Below are 23490 nucleotides of genomic sequence, written 5' to 3'. Positions count from 1 at the left end.
ATGGGGGATTGCGTTCTCCAAGTCCCTGGGTGTTTCACGAATTCTATCTTGTATCCGCAAGTTACTACTTCTAACACCCACCTGTCTTCGACAGATTGGGACCAGACTTGTCCGAATTCAAGCAGTCTGCCTCCAACTGTCAGTCTGGTATCATTGGTTAAATTGTCTGGAGGGATATCTTCCCTCTCTTCCTCTTTGGCCATGAAAAAAGTTCCTGTTGCCTGCCCAGGACCTTCTATAACTTCTCCCCGGTCTATAGGTTCTTGCCTCTTTAAATTCATTCTGCTGATATCTAAAGGGTCCGGCCGAAAAAAACTATTTTATTTTTATCTTGTGGCAGCCACACAGACTTTCGACCAGATAGCTTCGTAATAATATCATCTAGCTTTGTGCCAAATAAATATTGTCCTTGAAAAGGTAAAGAGATTAGTTTTTGCTTGGACTGCGTATCTGCTGCCCACGGTTTTAGCCACAAAGCTCTCCTCGCCACGGTTGCTGTGGCGCCCGTCCTGGCTGCCAACTTTACTACATCTAATGATGCATCACAGAGGAATTCTACCGCCACTTGAATATTTTGCATCACCTTTATCAATTCAGATCTTTTGATCCCATCTAAGGTATCTTATTCCAGATCCTGACACCAGGAGCGTAGTACCCTGGATGTAACCGCCATTGCTGAAGATGCCTTCATCGTTGCACCTGCTGTAACATGCTGCTTTCTTAGGTAAACCTCAATTTTCCTCTCCATTGCATCTTTAAAGAGGTTAGCGTCTTCCAATGGTAACGTTGTTTTTCTGGAGATTCTGGCAATGGCAGCGTCCACCTTTGGGGATTCTTCCCTACTTTTTACCTGATCAGAGTCAAAGGGATACATTTTTGCGACTTTCAATGGCACCGCCACCTTTTTATCTGGGTGTCGCCACTCCTCTTCTACCAACTCCTTAAGGGTTTTTGAGAGGGGAAAAGATTTCGCTTTTTTCTTCTTGTCTCGGAAAAGCAAATGTTGTAACTTTTCTTCCTCTTTAGCCTCCTCGATATTGAGAGACTTGTGTATGAGAGCCAACAGGTTTTCTATTAAAACAGGATTAAAATCCATATCTGTTTTATCCTGATCTAGCTCCCCCTCTTCTAAGTCATCCTCTTTAATGCAAGGGCCTTCTGCAGAATCATCAGATCCCTCCGAGAAAACAGCCCTGCTTCTTTTAACAGACATTTTTTCCATGTCTGGTTTCGTGACAAACGTGTCAGCCAAAGCTGCTTTTAGCATGCTCACAAGCTCCGTCATCTGTGGCAACGTCCCCTGCTGGGATATTTTACACGTTTCACAAGTGGATCCTATGCATTTGTCTGATAACACTTTGTCACATAATGTACATTTAGAAGGATGATGTTTCTTATGTTTAGCCTTGACATCCGCCATTCCTGTGCTGGTGTAAGATCTAAAACAGCATAAGCAGTAATAAACACCTGCTCATTATACAAACACACACATACCAAGTTCCTGGCTTACCCTGATATATTTTGCCTTTTATCATCCTCCATTATGCTGCTTACAACTGCTTAACAGCCTTGAGCTAGAAGCAATATAAATCCATCAGTATAAGCATTACAGCATAATCACTCCTCCAGCAGAAGCTGTCCCAGGAGTCTTACCGGTCTACTGGGTTTCTGGGCTTCCAATATTGCCTCCCTGTTAGTAGTGCCGTCGCTAGTTCAGCGCCATTTTCCAGCTTTATATGCTTTAAAATTAGCCTGGCGCATCCTGCTGACGCGTGCGTCCCCCTGGCGCTGCCCAGCCGTATCACTGTGACGTCACTCCCTGGCCGGGCCCCTCCTCCTGACGTCAGACGGAGATAGACGCAGCCACAACCGCCCGTCTCCTCCACGCTGATTCCCAGACGCCGGCGGGTTGAGGACCACACAGCTCCGACTTCCAGGCACCATACCTTTACCCAGCAGACACAGGTAGCCCTTACTGCTCTCCACAGCGGGATACCTCAAATCACAAATTTTAGCCTCGACCCCAAAAACACTAGGCAGTGGAGAGGGCTGGCATTCAGGGTAAGCCTGTCCACTACCCTGCAATTATAACTATGTAGGAGGAGCTTATATAGGGGCAGTGTTCTTTTTTGCGTTCCCTTTCCAGTATACTACCCTTCAGGACTTAACCCATTAGTGGCTGCCATGGGGAGGTAGAGGAAAAGTGAATTTTTAAACAAACTGTATCCTTGAAAAAGTGCCCATGCGGCATGAAACACGTTGGAGCAGAGAACAGAGAACCACCCCATCAACTATCCCTACACCAAGCAGCCGCAGAATCGGAGACTGTGCCGGGACGCCAGCTGAACAGAAGCCGGAAGCTGCAACTCCGTTGTGAGAAACAAAGCCGCAGGGATTATCATGTTACAGCCACTGAGCTGTACCGCCGGCTCATTGGAAGCTAGGGAAAGACAGGCACCAACTGGGGACTCTCGACATACTCCAAAAGGAGTGTAAACATTGTTTTTTAACCAAATTATTTTTTCAGGTGTCACTCGTACTGATAATAGCACACTCAGAGCGCTCCGATTCCATTGCATTTAACCCTTATTTATAATCAGGAGCTGCCCAAACACAGAGCGTGCGGTTTATACTTTTATTATTCTTAGTTGGATACTATTGGCGGCATTTATAGGAACGGATCCCTTTGCACTGTCATTTAAAATGGTTTTACATGTTTTTTTTCTATGTTATTAAAAGTATTATTGTGAATGTTCATTGGTGTACTAGCGCTACTTTTTTTCTTTCTTTTATCTTTCTTATTGAGGGATTACTCACCACTCTTTAGTAGCTGCTTCGCAACACCTATTCTGTATCCTTTTTAATACATGCTAGAGTTTTGTTGGCCTTTTTTGTTGCTACATTACATTCAGCACTACACCCTAGTTTGTTGTCTATTTGGACTCCTAGACATCGGCGGGCCCAGTCCACCCCCATTGCGCTGTCCCTGTGCAATGGCGCCCTGCCCCCAAAAATTCCTAGAGGAACCACTAATGTACCATGCACACATAGTCCAGACACACATTATGTAGCAGGCACATGTTGACCACAAACACATATTGTACTAAGCACACATAGGCCAGACACACATGATGTTGCAGGCACACATAGACCAGACACACATCATGTACCAGGCACACACAGGCCAGACACACGTGACATGGTAACAGGGAGGGAAGACGACCGTGGCACCTACTTTTGCATTAAGCTGGATACCGGATTTCTTACACCAGTGCAGGAATATGGAGATTGGAGTGTCCTGCTCATCCTCAGCTACCTGGAACAGAGATACATGGATATCACAAAGATAATCTCACCCCAGCTGTCACATTGAGTAATCCCACCTCCACCTGCTGCTCCTCCTCCCATTGAGTAATCCCACCTCTCAACCCAGACCACTGCTCCTTCTCCTCCCAGGTGAGGTATATGGTCCCGACAGTCATTAGCCCGACGTCAGGATCCAAACTGGCCGGACTCAGACAACGGGGCAAGCGCAACAAAGCCCCTTGTGGGCTTACTGCGCTCACCACACTGCGGGCAAGGTGGCTGGCTACGCTCGCCACCTATTCTATTCTCCCTCTATGGGGGTCGTGGACCCCCACGAGGGAGAATAGCCGGTGGCCATCAGTACCCCGAGTGTCAATCCTTATTGACCATATTCCACCATCCATTCAGTATGGTGACAGATCCCTTAAATTATTAAAAAGTGTGAAACTGATTTATCGTTTAGGTACACTATCTCCACGGGGGCTTAACGAACACACTGGCCTCCATTGTTTTTTATTATTGACCTGAGATGTTTATGCTGTATGATTTAAGCCATGATAAAAACTGTATTAGTAGTATTCCTTTCATTACTGTTATGCTGCTGAATCTGATGATCGATGGTTGCGTTATAGAATATTTCATATTAGATGTCTCAATTATGTGTCTCTTATATTCTGCTGCTATTATTACGCTATTTGATCTTTGTTTTTAATTTTTACTTATTCTGTTTTTCGTGTGTCATTTGTGTAATAAAATTGTCTATGTCTGAATTGTTTACAGTGCTCCATGGCAACGGAGCCGTCGGGACTGTGGAACGCATCTTCACGCGAACTGAGTGACGTAGTACGACACCCGGTGATGATGGATGCAGAAGACCCCGGCTGTTGCTTCAGGATCCTGAAGATAGTGCAGAATAAAGCACCGAAACGTTGACACATCGACATGTCCTGATTTAGGAGAGAACCGAGTGCCGCACCTTCTTACCCTACATTGTGCTTACTTAAAGCTGTGGGAGCACCAGTGGAAATCACCTACATGCATTGGGAGTGCCGGTCCTGCACCAACCTATATACACATATATATATATATATATATATATATATATATATACTAGGTGATTCATCGCGCCCTACGGGCGCTCTTCACACCGTCGTAAGGGGCTGCGCCCCCTTAATTTGTGAACATTTGTATATGAGAAATATGGTTAGAATTGTATGTAAGATGGCCTGTATTGCAACTTGAGTTATAGGTGAAATGTGTTAAATAGAGAGCATATGATGTGGAAGGGGGTGTGTATTGTTTTGTTTAATTAAAAAGCGGTTACAGAGTAAGATGTACATTGATAGTGTGGATGGTACAGTGACATTTGTGGGTGTGGGGGGGGGGCTGTGTGTGCATGTTGTTTAGGTGTGTGTGTGCAATAGTATAGTAGGGTGTTTCTGAGTCAGCGGCTCCCCACTGGCGGAGGTCACGACACAGGAAAACAGGAGGCTGGGTAGTGATAGGGGTGTGTGGGCATAAGGGGGACTAAAGAGGAGGGTGGGAGATACTGTGCAGCTTCTGCCAGTGGGTGAGGGTCCAGCGTGGCAGTACAGGAGTACAGGATGGTGGCCCTTAGTCAGTGTCTCCTCCTACTGGGTGGGAGTTTGGGTGCATGAGAGCAGGAGGCTGGGCTATGAGGCATGATAGGGGCATGTGGGCAAAACAGCGTCAGCGACTTCCCAGTGGTGGAAGTTACGGTTCAGGAGAGCAGGAAGCTGGGTAGTGATAGGGGTGTGTGAGTATACGGGGGACTAAAGAGGGGCTTAGGGGTGCCGTGAATTGCGGGAGGGGCGCGGGGGGTGCCGTGAATCAAGGGAGGGAGGGGCGCAGGTGTCGGCGAATTGTGGGATAGGGCGGGGGTCCGCAAAGTGAGGGAGGGTGCGTGAATTGTGCGAGGGGGGGTTGCGAATCGCGGGAGGGGGGGTGCGCGGGGGGTCCGTGAATTGCGGGAGGGGGGGGGGCATGGGGCGCGATGAATCACCTAGTTGGTTATATATTCTTGTAGAAGGAAGGTAGGATGTTGCTGTCATTCAGAATGCATTTACATAAACAGTAATAGTAGCAGTAAAAGATCTGACTTAAAACACCTACAGTAAAACAGAACAGGTGTGATATATTATACAAAGAATTGGTTGATGATGTGTAGGTTGACGTGCACATAGTTCATAGTTGTCACTGGATAAAAATTGCTACACGAAAAAAGCAACACAGAAAGTTCAACACATGTAAATGTTGACATAAGTGTGGCACTTCATCGGTGTCCATGTCGACACATGAGAATGAATATGAAAACATTGAAAAAAATAAATAAGTCTTCAAAAACTCATGTCAACCTTTTTTAATTGTCGACCATAGCCGTGCATGTGCCATTTAATCCTGGGGTTGCCGTGAATCGCGCGCGGGGTAGGGGGGGGAGGGAGGAGATGAGGGGTGTCCGCGAATCACGGGAGGAGGGGTCGTGGGTGGATGCCGTGAATTGCGGGAGGGAGGGTCGCGGGGGGGGTGTGGGTGCCGCAAATCGTGGGAGGGGGGGGCGCGGGGGGTTGCAGTAAATCGCGGGAGGGTGGGTCGCGGGGGCGGGGGGTTGCCGCAATGACAGGAGGGGGGGTCAGGGGTGGGGAATCGCAGTTGGGGGGGTCGTGGGGGGCACCGTGAACCTCGCGAGGGGGGCCCAGGGGGTTGGCGCGAATCGCGGGAGGGGGGTCGCGGGGTGCCGTGAATTGCAGGAGGGGGGGTGTCACGGGGTGGGACCGCGAATCGCGGGAGTCACCGGGGGTGCCGCGAATTGCGAGGGGTGTGCTGCAAATCGCGGGAGGGGGGTTGCGGGGGGTGCCGCAAATCGCCACAAGAAAGGTCAACACATGTAATTGTTGACATAAGTGTGGCACTTCATTGGTGTCCATGTCGACACATGAGAATGAATATGAAAACATTGAAAAAGTGAAAAATAAATCTTGTCAACCTTTTTCATTGTCGACCATAGCCATGTCAGTGTTTTGCATGTGCCATTTAATCGTGGGGATGCCATGAATTGAGGGAGGGGAGGTCACGGGGGGGGGGGTGTGGGTGCCGCGAATCGTGGGAGGGGGGGGTGCGGGTGTTGCAGTGAATCGCGGGAGGTTGGGTCGCGGGGGCGGGTGGTTGCCGCAATGACAGGAGGGGGGGTCAGGGGTGGGGAATCGTGTTTGGGGGGGTCGTGGGGGGCACTGTGAACCTCGCGAGGGGGGGCCCAGGGGTTTGGCGCGAATTGTGGGAGGGGGGGGGGTCGCAGGGTGCCGCGAATCGCAGGAGGGGGGGGTGTCACGGGGTGGGGCCGCGAATCGCGGGAGTCACCGGGGGTGCCGCAAATCGCGGGAGGGGGGTTGCGGGGGGGGTGCCGCGAATCGCCACAAGAAAAAATCAACACAGAAAGGTCAACACATGTAAATGTTGACATAAGTGTGGCACTTCATTGGTGTCCATGTCGACACATGAGAATGAATATGAAAACATTGAAAAAGTGAAAAATAAATCTTGTCAACCTTTTTCATTGTCGACCATAGCCATGTCAGTGTTTTGTATGTGCCATTTAATCGTGGGGATGCCGTGAATGGGGGGGGGGGGGGAGGGAGGTGCATACCCAACATGACCCTCTTCAGGAGGGACACATTGCTCTGTTTCTGGACTTTCTTCTTAATTTATGGATTACCATCACCTGTGCTTAAACACCTTTCTTATCAATTACCCTGTTTAAAACAGGTGATGACAATCCTAAATTAAGATGGAAGTCCACAAACAGAGCATTCTGTCCCTCCTGGAGAGGGTCATGTTGGGAGGTATGTGGGGCGCTCACCTGGTGTGTCTGGTGAGTAGCTGTGTCTTTGCTGGGTAACATGGGGAGGCAGAGGGTGTCTGGCACTGTGCATACCTCCCAACATGACCTATGCCAGGAGGGACACAATGCTCTGCCGTTGGACTTTCTTCCTAATGTATGATTACCTCCATCTGTGTTGAACAGGTTAATTGATAGGAAAGGTGCTTCAACACAGGTGATGGCAATCATACATTAAAAGGAAAGTGCAGGAGCAGAGCATTGTGTCCCTCCTATGACTGTGGACTCACTGGGCTGGTTCTCTGTCATGTGAGTCAGAGGCTCCACCCAGCGTTACAGCTTCAGACACACTTTGAGTGACAGATGTAGCCAAATATATAACAGATATACACATATAGTGTTCATGCTAGGCTGTTTTAGCGGGGCGCCATGCCCTGCCTGATTTTTAAAGGGCAAAATGTGCCCTGCCCGTTTTGCGGTGCCCTACTAAAAGAACCTAACCTGTCAGTCCCTGCTGCAGGCTTCTGCACGCCCCGCAGAGACAATCGTGACGTTGCCAGACAGGCCCGCCCATATTCATGACCTTGCGCCAGACAGGCCCACCCACATTTGTGCCATCGGCGGGCAGACACGTCCACATTTGTGCCGTCGGTGGGCCTGCCCCTCCGTGTTCAAAGCGCCCTTTTGCCTCCAGCACCCTGCACCCTGCCCTCCTGGGATGCTGGAGGGAACACACAAACACACACTTTATATATATTATATATAGTGAACACTAATATATATAGTACTTATATGTTAGTTGGGCGCCCACTAAGCTATTTGCTTAGTTATACGTGTCCGCGCACCACGCTTCGGGCTCGGTGGCTCGCCACACTATATAAAATCAACTCCACGTGCACATGGATACTGGGGGTATGAGCGTACTAACTATAGTGGGCGCCCAACTAACATATAAGTAATATATATATATATATATATATATATATATATATATATATATATATATATATATATATATATATACACACACACACACATACACATACACTTGATGAGTCGCTGTGAATCAATAATACATAAGTCAGTGCTGCTGTATCAACGTTTCAAACTTTATGTTTTCCCTCAAACGCTGATACAGCAGCACCGGCTCATGTATTATTGATGCAAAACGTGTCATTGAGCCGTCCAAGTCTACTTATAGGCTTTCTGTGCGTGCAAGCAGGGCAAATGGAAGGCACCGGGCACCCTTAAACCATTAGTGCCAGCCTATATATTATATATCTCTGCTTAAGACCTAATAGAGTAACACAATAAAGTATAACATAATAGTATAATATAATGCAGTATACTATTACCCCTGTTACATAATATAATGCAGTATACTAGTACACCCTGTAACATAATATAATGCAGTGTAATAGTACCCCCTGTAACATAATATAATGCAGTATACTAGTACACCCTGTAACATAATATAATGCAGTGTAATAGTACCCCCTGTAACATAATATAATGCAGTGTAATAGTACCCCCTGTAACATAATATAATGCAGTGTAATAGTACCCCCTGTAACATAATAGAATGCAGTGTACTAGTACCCCTGTAACATAATATAATGCGGTATAATAGTACCCCTTTAACATAATATAATGCGGTATAATAGTACCCCTATAATATAATGCGGTATAATAGTACCCCTATAGCATAATATATATATAATATAATGCTGTATAATAGTACCCCTGTAGTATATTATATAATATAATGCGGAATAATAGTACCCCTGTAGTATATTATATAATGTGGTATAATAGTACCCCTGTAGTAGATTATATAATATAATGCGGTATAATAGTACCCCTGTAGCATATTATATAATATAATATGGTATAATAGTACCCCTGTAGCATATTATATAATATAATACGGTATAATAGTACCCCTGTAGTATATTATATAATGCGGTATAATAGTACCCCTGTAGCATATTATATAATATAATGCGGTATAATAGTACCCCTGTAGCATATTATATAATATAATGCGGTATAATAGTACCCCTGTAGCATATTATATAATATAATGCGGTATAATAGTACCCCTGTAGCATATTATATAATATAATACGGTATAATAGTACCCCTGTAGCATATTATATAATATAATATGGTATAATAGTACCCCTGTAGCATATTATATAATATAATACGGTATAATAGTACCCCTGTAGCATATTATATAATACAATGCGGTATAATAGTACCCCTGTAGTATATTATATAATATAATGCGGTATAATAGTACCCCTGTAGTATATTATATAATGCGGTATAATAGTACCCCTGTAGAATATTATATAATATAATGCGGTATAATAGTACCCCTGTAGCATAATAAATAATATAATGCAGTATAATAGTACCCCTGTAGCAGGGATGCAGTGTAAATCCCGGCGGTCAGGATCCCGGCATTCAAAATCCCGACGCCGAAATCCCGACCGCCGAAATCCCGACACTTTCTCCCTCCGTGGGTGTCCACGACACCCTCGGAGGGAGAATAAATTAGTGTGCCGAGCGCAGCGAGGCACCGGGCCCGCTGCGTGGCGAACCACGCCCCCCCTTCCTTGTCGGGATTTTGAATGCCGGGATCCCGACCGCCGGGATTTAATACTGAATCCCTGTAGCATAATATATAATATAATGCGGTATAATAGTACCCCTGTAGCATTATATACAATATAATGAGGTATAATAGTACCCCTGTAGTATATATTATAATGCAGTATAATAGGACCCCTGTAGCATAATATAATGAGTTATAATAGTAGGGTACGTGTGTATTTGCCGGGCGCCCACTAAGCTATCTGCTTAGTGGGCTATTCTGTGTAGTGAAATCGCATCGCACTACATGTTTTTGTACCGTACGATGGGATGGGGATGTGATGCGATCTCACTAATTAATTTGATCACTGCTCCAAATTAGGCGGATCGCATCGCATGTCAGCGAGCCCAGCGAGGGGACACGGAACACATGTAAAGTAATCCGCATCCGCTCGCCACACTTTATAAAATCAACTCTACGCCGACGTGGATAGTCGGGGTATGAAAAGGTCGGGAGGAGGCGTAACGTGTCCGCTCGCCACGCTTCGGGGTGACGTGGATAGTGGAGGTGTTTCAGGAACACATTCACACCTACCAGATCATACATCTGAGACAGTAATGACGACATGTGTTAACTGTTAACTGGATTTTAGTTAATAATAAAGGAGAAAAGATCACATTAAGATCACCCAGCCGACAATTTAATATGGCAGCGCCACGTGCACTCATTCATGCTGAGGCGCATTAGGTGTCCATTTATACAATTTTTTGTCAGTACACCCTCCATTTTCACCCCACCCCTTTTTTTCAATTGCCTTCCAATTGTATTATTGCCTATATTGACAAAAAAAGTGTGCTTTTTTTATATATAAGCACTAGTCTCCAGCACCTTATTCCATCCTAACCTCCTGCCATCTTATTTCCACACAGAGCAATCCAGACAATCCAGGCAAGGAGTGCATGCTGACTGGACGTTACCCAAGGGTAAGTTACTACTTAACACCTGCATGTAACTTTTAATTATTCTGACACATACCCTTGCCCCTGAGGTACGGACACCCTATCACAGAAGCAAGGGATCCATTTTTTAGAACTCCCAGCCACAAGTCCCCCTGAGTCTAACATCTCTCTTTGTGGGACAGGACAACTCACATCCCCTATTACAGCACACTAATTTGGACATCTTTTACAACACCCAGCCGACAGTTATTGCCTACTGCCACAGACCATAATACCAGTGACTATAGACATTGTTCACTATTCACGACTACCCCAGAGCACCAGCACCACCCAATCCTCTGCATTTGAACCACAAAAAGGAGGGACCAGCACCCCCCCCCCCCCCCCCCCTATAGGTGCAGGCTGCTAAGGGTATACCCCCTCCCCTCTTCTGAGCGCTGTGCCAACTCCATTATTCTACCAATTTTTTGTCAGTGGCAGCAAATGGCTGCTGGAAAAATACCACTGACGACTCCTCTGTCTGTGGCAAGCTGAACATTGTGACAGGTTCTGCAGCCATTACTGTCACTTCACCTTCAGCTCTAACAGGGACAGACTGTCTGGCAGCGGGAACACTACGCTAGTTCTGACTGACTACGCAATGCGGAAACACTACTACACTGATTCTAAAAACCGCCACTACGCTAACTGCTTAACGGCCGTCGTGGTAATACATGAAATCGCAATGCGGCAGCCACGATGTTAATACACAAGTACCATTAACTAGTGAGATTGCACCGCACAAAACTGTGCCATGCGATGCGATTTCAGTAAGCCAGCGTACGTATGCTAATTTGACGCCTGGAAAATACACAAGTACCAATAGTAATACCCCTGTAGCATAATATATCATATAATGTGGTATAATAGTACCCCTGTAGCATAATAATATATAATGCGGTATAATAGTACCCCTGTAAAATAATATAATGCAGTATAATAGTAGTACCCCTATAGCATAATATATCATATAATGCGGTATAATAGTACACCTGTAGTATATTATAGAATGAGGTATAATAGTAGTACCCCTGTAGCTTATAATATAATGCGGTATAATAGTATCCCTGTAGCATATTAATAATATATAATGTGGTATAATAGTACCCCTGTAGCATAATATATTGTGGTATAATAGTACCCCTGTAGAATAATATATATATAATATAATGCGGTATAATAGTACCCCTGTAGCATAATAAAATATATAGAAATATATATTAATAAAACTCGGGACCTTTCTCCGTTTCACTTCCGGGCTCATGTTGGTATCCCGGCAACAGGAAGTGAGAGCTGCCTGAGTCTAGAGCAGAGCGTCACCGCCTCACGTGAGCAGTGATAGGAGCGCAGAGCTGTGACATCAGCCCCGCCGATTGACGTCTACACAAAACACTGCGATGTGTACATCAAGCGCTGTAACCAGACATGTGACGGGTCACAGAAAGGCCGGAGAGAGGCGTGCGTGATTTTTTTTGAAGGGTGGCCTAGTGTCACATATTCCGTATTACACTGGGTGGCGTGCTGGGCATATACCTCCCAACATGACCCTCTCTGTTCAACACAGGTGATGGCAAAAGTACATTAAGAGGGAAGTCCAGCCATAGACGCATTGTGTCCCTCCTGGAGAGGGTCATGTTGGGAGGTATGTGGGCAGCTGCACATAAAGACTGCTTTCCCAATTGTATAAAGAGTTGTGTGCTTTTGATGTTGTGGTTACTTTTTTTTTTTTTTTTTTAAGTGTGTACAGCTATGTACAAACTACAATATTGTACAAATGTGCATTACAGCACAGCCAACTAGAATATGTGCTTAATGACCAGCAAGAGTGCAGTTGCAGGTACACACTTGATCCCCACACAAGGCATGTTTTCCAGGTCTCCTCACAACATTAAGTGACAAAATTACCTCTATCTGTGAATCTTTTAAATTTAAAAAAGTATCAGTCAGTGATAACATACCCTCCAACATGACCCATTGCATTCGGTACACAGTGCTCTGCTCCTGGACTTCCCTGGTAATGTAGGATTGCCAGCACCTGTGTGGAACTAGGTAATTGACAAGAAGGTGGGGCGAAATGTAATAGGGTGTGATTTTTGGACTTGTGCGATTTTGGGTCAAAAACGACCGAAATCGCACATTTTCCGAAAATCGCACATTTAATAGGTTGAAAATCGCAATAAAAAAACGCACTTTTTACCGCGAAATCGCACTTTTAGAAGTGGGATTTTTAGTCACATTTCAATTCGCATCCAGATGTTTTCCCATTATAAAGTATACAACTCGCAAATGTAATAGGGTGCGATTTTTGGTAAATGTTACCAAAAATCGCAAAAAAAATAGACCAGGTTCTGACAGGCGAATTTGACAGAACCATGCACAGATCATTGAGATCTGTGCATGGTCCTGTTAATAAAAATGTGTAAAAGTGTTTTTATAAAAAAAAACGGCGTGGGGTCCCCCCTCCTAAGCATAACCAGCCCCGGGCTCATTGAGCCGGACCTGGTTCCAAAAATACGGGGGGACAAAAAGCATAGGGGTCCCCCGTATTTCTGAAACCAGCCCCGGCCTCTTGGACCGGTCCTGGTTCCAAAAATACGGGGGACAAAAAATCTGGGGGTCCCCCGTATTTTGAAACCAGCACCGGGCTCCAACAGCCCGCGGTGTCATGCCACAGCCGGGGGACACTTTTTATACAAGGTCCCCCGGCCAAAACATGAGCACCGTGGCTGGTCAGCCTTGGACCGGGTACATGGAGGAGTGGGGACCCCCCCAATAAAGGGTTCCCCCCCCCCCCCCCCCCAGGCTTCACCCGTCCAGGGCTGAAGCCCGGGGCTGTCACCGGCGTCCGTGGCCAGTGGACGCCGGCCTGATAGGGTTAAATCGATCATACGTTACATTGCTTTATACCGGAGAACTACAAGTGCCAGCAGACCTCCCCCGCATGCTGGGACTTGGAGAACCACAAGTCCCAGCATGCGGGGCATTAATGGGCCCGCTTGGACTTGTAGTCCACCTGTAAAAAGAATGTTTATAAAAAACACACACACAGAGAAGTAAAAGTTTATTACACACACACACCTCACTTTTACACCAGCGTTACTTACCATTCCTGGATCCAGCGCTGGTCTGGCTGCTTCACAGCCGGCTCCCCCCGCACTGACAGGCAGCGGGGAGAACCGGCTTTCTCCGTTGCCTCTAACAGCTTCTGTAGCGCTGTCCCAGTGCTACAGAGGCTGAGAGCGCGATTGGCTGAGCTATGCGTCTCCATGGAGACGCATAGCTCAGCCAATCAGGACTGAGCTATGCGTCTCCATGGAGACGTATCGGCCAATCGCGCTCTCAGCCTCTGTAGCGCTGGAACAGCGCTACAGAAGCTGTTAGAGGCAACAGAGAAAGCCGGTTCTCCCCGCTGCCTGTCAGTGCGGGGGGAGCCGGCTGTGAAGCAGCCAGACCAGCGCTGGATCCAGGAATGGTAAGTAACGCTGGTGTAAAAGTGAGGTGTGTGTGTGTAATAAACTTTTACTTCTCTGTGTGTGTGTTTTTTTATAAACATTCCTTTTACAGGTGGACTACAAGTCCCAGCGGGCCCATTAATGCCCCGCATGCTGGGACTTGTGGTTCTCCAAGTCCCAGCATGCGGGGGAGGTCTGCTGGCACTTGTAGTTCTCCGGTATAAAGCAATGTAACGTATGATCGATTTAACCCTATCAGGCCGGCGTCCACTGGCCACGGACGCCGGTGACAGCCCCGGGCTTCAGCCCTGGACGGGTGAAGCCTGGGGGGGGGGACCCCTTTATTGGGGGGGTCCCCACTCCTCCAGGTACCCCGTCCAAGGCTGACCAGCCACGGTGCTCATGTTTTGGCCGGGGGACCTTGTATAAAAAGTGTCCCCCGGCTGTGGCATGACACCGCGGGCTGTTGGAGCCCGGTGCTGGTTTCAAAATACGGGGGACCCCCAGATTTTTTGTCCCCCGTATTTTTGGAACCAGGACCGGTCCAAGAGTCCGGGGCTGGTTTCAGAAATACGGGGGACCCCTATGCTTTTTGTCTATCAGTATTTTTGGAACCAGGTCCGGCTCAATGAGCCCGGGTCTGGTTATGCTTAGGAGGGGGGACCCCACGCCGTTTTTTTTTTACTTTTTTTTTTTTGCACAAAATCGCATTTATGAAAATGTGCACATTTTCATGACTGAAAATGCGCACATTTTCATGACTAAAAATCGCCCGAAATCGCGGCAAATCGCATTTTTTTGCCGCTAATTCGCATTTTATTACATATGCGAATTCGCTGCAAAAAACGCGATTTTTAAAGGTGCGATTTCTGGCGAGTTTGGAACTCGTCCAAAAATCACACCCTATTACATTTCGCCCGTGGTTTCAAGACAGGTGATGACAATCATACATTACCAGGGATGTCCAGGAATAGAGCATTGTGTACCGAATGCAATGGGTCATGTTGGAGGGTATGTGATAAGTGCACCTGTCAGGTGACCTGGAAACAGTTAATTGTGTCGGGTCCAGAGGACACGGTTTTAGAAACACTGTACTAGATTAGGGGTTCTCAAACTCTGTCCTCACAACCCCACATAGTCCACGTTTTTCAGGTCACCTGGCTGGTGTATTCATTACTCAGTGACACATTTAAAAAAAATCCACAGGTGGCACTAATTATTTCACTTGTGATTCTTTGAGGAGACCTGCAAAACATGCACTGTGTGGAGTTCTGAGGACTGAGTTTAAGATCCTGTGCACTAGATAAGGTAAACGTGTTTCTCAGACACCACATCATGACAGCAAGTATGTGCAATATTGAAGGTCTGAAAGTAAAACAAATGTGAAGATATATGTAAAAGAGGAGTGTGGGTGGTATGAATAACAGAGCACATGATGTAGGGAAACAGATGGTCCTCCAGTGGGGGGCTGCAGCACCCAGCAGCATTGTGCTGCCTACTGAGCTTGCATCTGAGACTCCATCTTTCAGTGCACTCATAAGTTTCCAGCTATCCCATACCTCCCAACTTGACCAACTCCAGGAGGGACACAATGCTCTGTTTCTCTTTCTTCCACTAGGTGACACTGGAGAGTTACAGTGGGGAATAGAAGGGCGACCACAGGGAACTTGGGCACTTTAGAATAAATTAACAGTGACTAACTCCTCCCCTTCTACTTCCTCTCCTAGGCATGTGCCCTGCGAGAGCTGGGTGCATTAATTGCTCACTCATGGGCTTTTTTATTTTTAGTGATCTGCAATCAGCTGGAGGACAGGCAGGTAGCCCACTGTCCCTACCTGCCTGCGACAAGGGCGCTGTCGGCGGGTCCGGTTGCAGCTGCATGCAGCTCGCCTCCGGTGCCTGGCTGCAGGAACCACAGTTCCTGAGATCCCGTCGCCGCTGCACGCAGCGCACCTCGGGGATCCATCAGCTGGCCGTATCCGACAGCATCGGCAGGGGTAAGTATTGCTCTGGTCCCCTCTTAGCGAGGGATCCAGGTTACAAACACGGCTAAGCACTTTTAAAAGACAGCGCCAAAACGAAGCGGAGCTAGGGCATGCAGCATGCCGGGGACTTCCGCTTCCTCCTCCTTCACAGTGAGGAGTACACGAGGCGTCGGCCATTGATCCCTTCGGCAGCGCGGACCAGGCTCCTTCCAAGGCGGCTGAAAGTGCGGTGACGCTGGAAACAGTGGTGTCACAGCAAGACATAGAAGGTCAGGGCGGCTTGGACTTTGTCCAAAAGTCCCTTTAAGCCGGCGCAGGTTATATTTATATACAGTGCGCGTTCCTGGCTTGTGGCAGACTCTGCCTTTAGATACCTCCTGTCCGGTATTTAACCTCTCTATGGCCGGTTTCACACACTCCGGCTCCTGCCGGACGGTGAAATCCCGTACGGCCATGGAGCTGTGCCGCACACAGTAGTTTATCATGGAGGGGATGGCCACAGCCCGGCAGCCGTCCCTTCCAGTGGCGGGATCCGGCTGCAACCGTGCGGGACGTGGCCATCCCGTGTGAATGGACACAATAGTGTCCATTCACAACTAATGTGTGCGGCACGGCTCCCTGGTCGTGCGGGATTTCACCTTCCGGCAGGAGCCGGAGTGTGTGAAACCGGCCTATCTCTCTCTCTCTCTCTGGGTGATTGGGGAGCGTATGATGGCTGGGGGTGCTCCTAAAAAGGTAGCCCGCAAGAAATGTGGCTCCAAGTTCGCCCCACGAGGTGAGGGCGCCATGTTATGTGACCCTTGTACTGCAGGCCCACCTGTGTCTCCTCCTTCACAGGAGATTCCAGTATGGGCTTCTCAATTGTCCACAGTCATTTCTCAGTTAGCAACTGAGTTATCTGCTGCTAGGCAGGACAGAGATGCAGCTAGGGATCAGCAAGCAGAATTAACTTCTGCTTTGGAGGGTCTACCTAGAGCAGGGGTGGCCAGACTTTTGTAACCCGGGATCTACTTTTTTTACACTTACTTATCGGTGATCTACCGGCATCTCCCCCTATGCAAAATACACCCCCTCAGTGCAAAATGCACAGAAGGACAGAAGGTTCAGCACAGGCTCATAGGGTGAGGTGCACAGGGTACATGTGACAGCCAGTACATGGAGCACTTCCAGGTTTGTGGCATCATATTTACCAAAATCATATGTAAAGGGTGGCAGTACCAGCTCTGAGATCCCTCCCAGGGAGGTCAGTCTGATGCTATACCAGAGCTGTCATGGGTGAGGGATGGTTCCAGCCTAAGACTACTTACAGAGGGCGCAGAGGATCAGGGCCGGCCCGAGCTTCATCTATTTGGAAAGCGAATCTAGATTTTTGTCAACCAGGAACAGAGTGCACTGAAGGTGCCACAAAAAAGGGTTGTGGTCTTGCAAGGAAGGGGCAAGGCCACACAAAAGTTCCCCCAAGGGTAAAGGGAGATAGTAGATGACTGGTGAGGCTGGGGTGACAGGGAGATAGCTAGTGACTGGGAAGGCGGAGATAGTGGGAGGCTGGGGTGACAGAGATAGAGGGTGACTGGTGAGGCTGGGGTGACAGGGTGATAGCTTGTTACTGGGAAGGCTAGGATAGAGGGTGTCTGGGGAAGCGGATATATATATTTTGGAGGTGGTCCGGCACAGTTACAGATAGGCCGTTCGTTACTTTGGTGGGTGACCACACAGCAGGGGCCAGGCATAGAAAAAGGAGAGGTGCAGCAATCCAACCAGTGTAAATCCTTTTTAATCCAAATTTTGGAATAAAAAGGATTTACACTAGGTTGGAGAGCTGCACCTCTTGTGTTTATGTATATAATTATACAAATGCACACACTGTATAAATATAGGCTGCTTTTCCTGCCCAGCCTCTGCCCCATCACCTTGCAAATTGTCTGTGCGCAGTGCAGAGCGGTAGACACTACTTCCAGGCCTGTCATTTCACATCCTGATCTGTCCTGCTGTGGTACAGCTGCAAACACAGGCATGCGGGCGGATGACGGAAAGCACGGGCGGGCGGATGATGGAAGGCAGAGGCATGCAGGCTGACGGATGGATGACGGGAGATACAGGCACTAGGTGGCCGGGAGGACGTCAAAAGGATGCATGCTTTCCAGTGTGGGGGGAGCGGGTGCCTGTGCCCCACTGTGCCAGGCACCTGGATCCTCATTTGCGGAGCGCAGATGACGTCATGACGTCACTGTACCCGCGCACTGCATCCTTGGGAACGCTGAAGCCTCTGAGAACTTCTCAGAGGTTTCAGCAGCTGTTTCCATGGTACATTAGGGCACTTGATCGCGATCTACCGGCGGGAGCTCAGTGATCGACGGGTAGATCTCGATCGACCTATTTGCCAGCCCTGATCTAGAGCATTACACACAGAGACCTCTGCTCCCCCTCCCCCAAGGCTGGCTCCTGCTAATAGCATTTTTTCTCAGATTCCTCTGTTAGAGGACACAGATAAGGACATGCCAGATCTGGAGGAAGGTGAATTTGATGAGTCAGAGGCTCCAATATTGCCAGACACTGAGGTCACTTCTCAGGGTTTGGAGGATTTAATTCAGGCAGTCCGCTTAACCCTCAATGTTACAGAGGAGGAGAGGCCTGCTGCGCGCCCCTAGGTTTTTGCTAAGAAGCAAAAACAATCAGCGGTTTTTCCAACTTCAGAGGAGTTGGATGACCACCTACAAAAAGTTGCACCCGGACAAAAAATGTCAGGTTTCACAGAGGTTTTTTTTTACCTTCTATCCCTTTACCAAGGACAGTAGGATGTCATGTGAAACGCCCCCTGCTGTTGATCCATCGGTATCCCGTCTGTCTAATAAGACAGTTCTTCCCATTCAGGGGGCTTCTGCTCTTAAGGATGTATCTGACAGGCGCTTAGAGAGCACCCTTAAAAATATTTATACCACCGCAGGTCTTTTGCAAAGACCAGCCCAAGTGGGATGTTGGGTCAAAAGAGCCATGGAGGTTTGGGCGGGCCAAGTGTCCTCCTCTCTGGGAAGTGACCCCGGGTCAGGTGCGATGATGCTTTTGGTAGAACACATACGTGAGGCCGCAGGCTACTTAGTGGAGGCGTCATCAGACGTCTGTATGCTGGGAGGCTCGTTTTCTGCTCTTTACAATTTCGGCTTCGTCTGGTTGAGACAATGGCACGCGGATGCCGACTCCAAAAAGGCGGTGGATGCATTACCCTTTGCTGGAGATGCACTCTTCGGTCCAGAGCTGGATAAGATGATCTCGCAAGCTATGGGGGGTAATTCCCAATTTCTGCCCCTCCTCCACACAGGATCTTTCCTACCACAGGAGGCCAGTCCTTTCGACCTACTCCCAAGTTTCGGGGTAGATCACGTGGAAGTGCAGTCAGTTCTCTGGAATTCAGAGGCAGTGGCTCAGCCGGCACTCCCATCCTGGATGCAAAGGCTACCTCCAAGCCCTCTGCATGACTCTCCCAGTCCCATCTTGGAGCACAGGGTGGGAGGCCACCTGTTGCTTTACCATCAGGTTTGGTCCCTTTCCTGTCAAGACGGCTGGGTAAAGGATCTTATTGCAGTAGGGTACAAGATAGATTTCTTGTTACCGCCTCCTCTTCGTTTTTTTCCCCACACGTTTGCCAGCTTCTCCAGAGAAAAGCAGGGCATTGCAGATGGCCATCCAGAAACTCATGGACATGGGGGTGGTTATCCCGTCCCAGAGTTGGAGACAATGAAGGGATTCTACTCCAGCCTGTTTCTGGTTCCCAAGCTGGATGGCTCCGTGAGGCCTATCTTGAATTTAAAACACCTCAATCTGTTTCTGTGGTTCACATGTTTCAAGATGGAGTCTCTGCAGTCCGCAATTGCAGGTCTAGAGCCCGGGTAGTTTCTGGTATCCATCGATATAAAGAATGCATACCTGCACATCCCCATCTGTCCTCCCCACCAAGCCTACCTCCGTTTTGCTGTGCAGACCTGTCACCTGCAATTCAGAGCCCTTCCCTTCGGTCTCTCATCGGCGCCCAGGGTATTTACCAAGGTCATGGCAGCCATGATGGAAATACTCTGTGCACAAGGGGTTACCATTGTCCCTTACTTGGATGACCTTTTGTTAAAGGCATCGTCCAGGGAAATCCTGTTGAACAACATCCAGCTGACGCGACGGACGTTGGAATCTCACGGATGGATGCTCAATATCCAGAAGTCACAGCTGACTCCCTCGCAGAGGATTCTGGTCCTGGAGATGATCCTGGACACAGTCCACAGACGGGTCTTCCTCCCTATGGACAAGGTTCTTTCTCTACATGAGTCAGTTTGTCTGGTGCTGCAGCATCAAAGGGTTTCGATCCTGCTTTGCATGCGTCTGTTGGGAAAGATGGTGGCCACGTTTGAGGCGGTACAGTACGGGCGTTTTCGATCTCAGCCCTTTCATCCATTTGCTCCGGCAGTGGTCAGGTTCGCATCTTTTTCTACATCAGCGAATAACCCTTTCTCATCAGGCTTGAGCATTGCTACCATGGTGCTCGACTCCAACAACCTTCAGGAAGGACGGAGGTTTGCCATTCACGACTGGAAGCTCCTCACCACAGACGCCAGCCTCAGGGGTTGGGGAGCGGTCACGCTGGGTCTCCACTTCCAGGGCCTTTGGTCGCCGTAGGAAGCACAACTCTCCATCAATGTGCTGGAACTTATAGCGGTATACTATGCTCTCCTTAGCGGAGGTGGTTCTCAAGAACAGGAACATCAGGGCGCAGTCCGACAACGCCACGTCTGTGGCGTACATAAACAAGCAAGGAGGGACTCGCAGCCGAGTAGCTATGAGAGAGGTGAAACGGATTCTGCTTTGGCCGCAGGATCACGCGGGGGGCGTCTGCCATTTTCATACCAGGCGTGGAAAATTGGAGAATGGTGTCTACACCCTCAGGTGTAGTGGTGATGTAATTTGTCGGTGGGGATGTCCTCAGATAGACATGATGGCCTTCGATCACAACCATCAGCTTCCGCGGTACTGCGCTCGGACAAGGGACCCTTAGGCAGTAGCAGAGGATGCGCTCACCGCACCTTGGATCAACCAGTTCCTCTACCTCTTCCCTCCGTTGCCTCTCATATCTCGGGTTCTGCTGTTCATAGCTCCAGACTGGCCTCTCCGGTCTTGGTACACGGTTCTCACAGAACTGTTGGTCGACGAGCCGTGGCCTCTTCCTCTCTTAGGCCCTTATTCTGATCTGTGCGGATATTCCCGCATTCTTACGGAGCGGTCCGCACGCCACGGTGTTTTGCCGCATGCGGCCATCGTCCGTAGAAACGCCCACGTGTCCTCCGCATTCGGACGGACTCACTCTTTAAGAACAGGGCGTGTTTACGGACGACATACAAACCATGCGTGTGCGGGAGAAACACTCCGATTCGGCACGGTATTACAGAGTATTACAGAGTATGCTCGGGAATACCGCATCCGAACGGGAGCCAAGCGGTGCTACCGCACGTAAGCGGAGGATTTACGCCAAACAACCCACTATGAAGTATCTTCTGCAAGACATCACATGACCCACTTATTCAATTACCTATCCTCATAAAAAACTGCTTATTTGGAATTGGAATCAATTAGATTCCAATATATCCTTACAAGCATGCCTAACACATGCATAGCACACATTAACCCTTACAGCAATTGAAGTGCAATGGTTTCAATTAAAGCACTGACAAGCGTCCTATTAGTGAGTAATGAGTAAAGGAGTAGATTGTTATTGGGTTCAGGTGTTAATGGTTGTAGTCATTAGGCGTACGTTCGCCTACCGCATGAACGAGTGGTGTCCGCAAAGCAATAGTACACTTGTGGACACCGCACATTTCTGCCCTTTTTGCTCGCGTGCATTCGGAGTGGTTTCCGAATGTACGCCCCCCAACATAAGTGTACTCCCCCGTGTCCGCCCATGTTTCCGCCCCGTTTTGCCCACTTTGAAACTACGCCCATGTGTCATTCCGCATGACGCCCATAATACGCCCCTATTTCCCGACTGATTGCGGTGACCAGTTTTGGACGGGCTTTGTCCGAACTGGTACCGAGTCAAGGCGTGGCACATGCGCGTAGCGTTCTCCACGCATGCGCAGACGCCGTAAAGACGCGATCCGTAAGAACGCGGTAAAGTCCGCATCAATCAGAATAAGGGCCTTAGAATACCTTCTCACTCAGGGTCCGTTCGTTTGTCCGAACTAACAATATCTTCATTTGACGGCGTGGCTGTTGAGAGTTTCATTCTAAGAAAGGCGGGGATTTCACCGGCGGTGATTCCCACCGTGATCAGAGCCAGGAAGCAAGTTACTTCGGTGCACTATTGCCGCATATGGAGGGCCTATGTGGCATGGTGTGAGACCAGGAGGGTTCCTCCTGTGAACTTTAAGCTTGCCCATTTGTTCTATTCCTTCAAAAGGGTCTTTCCTCAGGTCTCCGGCTGGGGTCCCTGAAGGTACAGGTTTCTGCTTTGTCAATTTTTTTCCAAAGAAAATTGGCCATTCTTCCTCAAGTTCAGACCTTTTTTCAAGGGGTATTGCGGCTGTAAACCCCTCTTCAAACCCTCCACAGCATCGTGGGACTTGGATTTGGTCTTAACTTTTCTTCAGTCCTCCTTGTTCGAACCCATGGAGGAAGTGGAATTGAAATATGTAACTTGGAAGACGGTCCTGCTTCTGGCATTGGCTTCCGCAAGACTGGTGTCTGAGCTGAATGCTCTTTCATGTAAACCACCTTTCATGTGTTTTCATGAAGACAGAGCGGAACTACGCACTTCTAGTGTTTTTCTCCTTAAGGTTGTGTCTACCTTCCACATCAATCAGTCCATTGTGGTGCCGGCCTTTAGGGAGGAGTCAGAGGATGCTAGAGCTTTGGACGATGTCCGCACTTTACGCATATATGTATCCAGAACGGAGGCTATGCGTAAGTCAGATGCTCTTTTTGTTCTCTATGAATCTCTACGTCCTGGATGGATCCACCTGACCATCCGTCAGGCCTATGTGGCTTCCTCAAGGGTGCCTCCATCTTCCATTTCAGCTCATTCGACACGTTCGGTGGGTACCTCCTGGGCTGCTGCCTGTGGAGTTTTTATTCAACAGTTGTGTAGAGCGGCTACTTGGTCTGGCCGTCGGACTTTTGTCCGCTTTTACAAGTTTGACACGTTTGCGGCAACTGCTTCACAGTTTGGTCGCTCTGTGTTAGGGGGTTCTCAGCGTTATCCCAGGTGACGGACGGCTCCCCGACAGTCGGGATTCTGACAGTCATTCCTCCGACGTCGGAA

General features: G+C 48.4%; 1 protein-coding gene across 1 annotated transcript in view; it reads right to left on the bottom strand.

The window, feature by feature from the left end:
* The window catches only part of SETD6 (SET domain containing 6, protein lysine methyltransferase), an 84496-nt gene extending 72005 nt beyond the window's left edge, over positions 1-12491 (bottom strand). Inside the window, exons 1-2 of the mRNA XM_083165193.1 lie at positions 11997-12491; positions 3236-3316 (exon numbers count right to left, since the gene is read on the bottom strand). Of these exons, the coding sequence (XP_083021319.1) occupies positions 3236-3316; positions 11997-12023 (108 nt within the window). The 5' untranslated portion in view covers positions 12024-12491. The remainder of the gene's footprint in view (positions 1-3235; positions 3317-11996) is intronic.
* Positions 12492-23490: the final 10999 nt, after the last annotated feature.

The sequence above is a fragment of the Crinia signifera genome, chromosome 11 (assembly GCF_055691185.1).
Source record: "Crinia signifera chromosome 11, ASM5569118v1, whole genome shotgun sequence".
NCBI classification, from domain to species: Eukaryota; Metazoa; Chordata; class Amphibia; order Anura; family Myobatrachidae; genus Crinia; species Crinia signifera.
The sequence above is the reverse complement of the archived record's forward strand: the minus strand, read 5'-3'. Positions and strand labels throughout refer to the sequence as shown.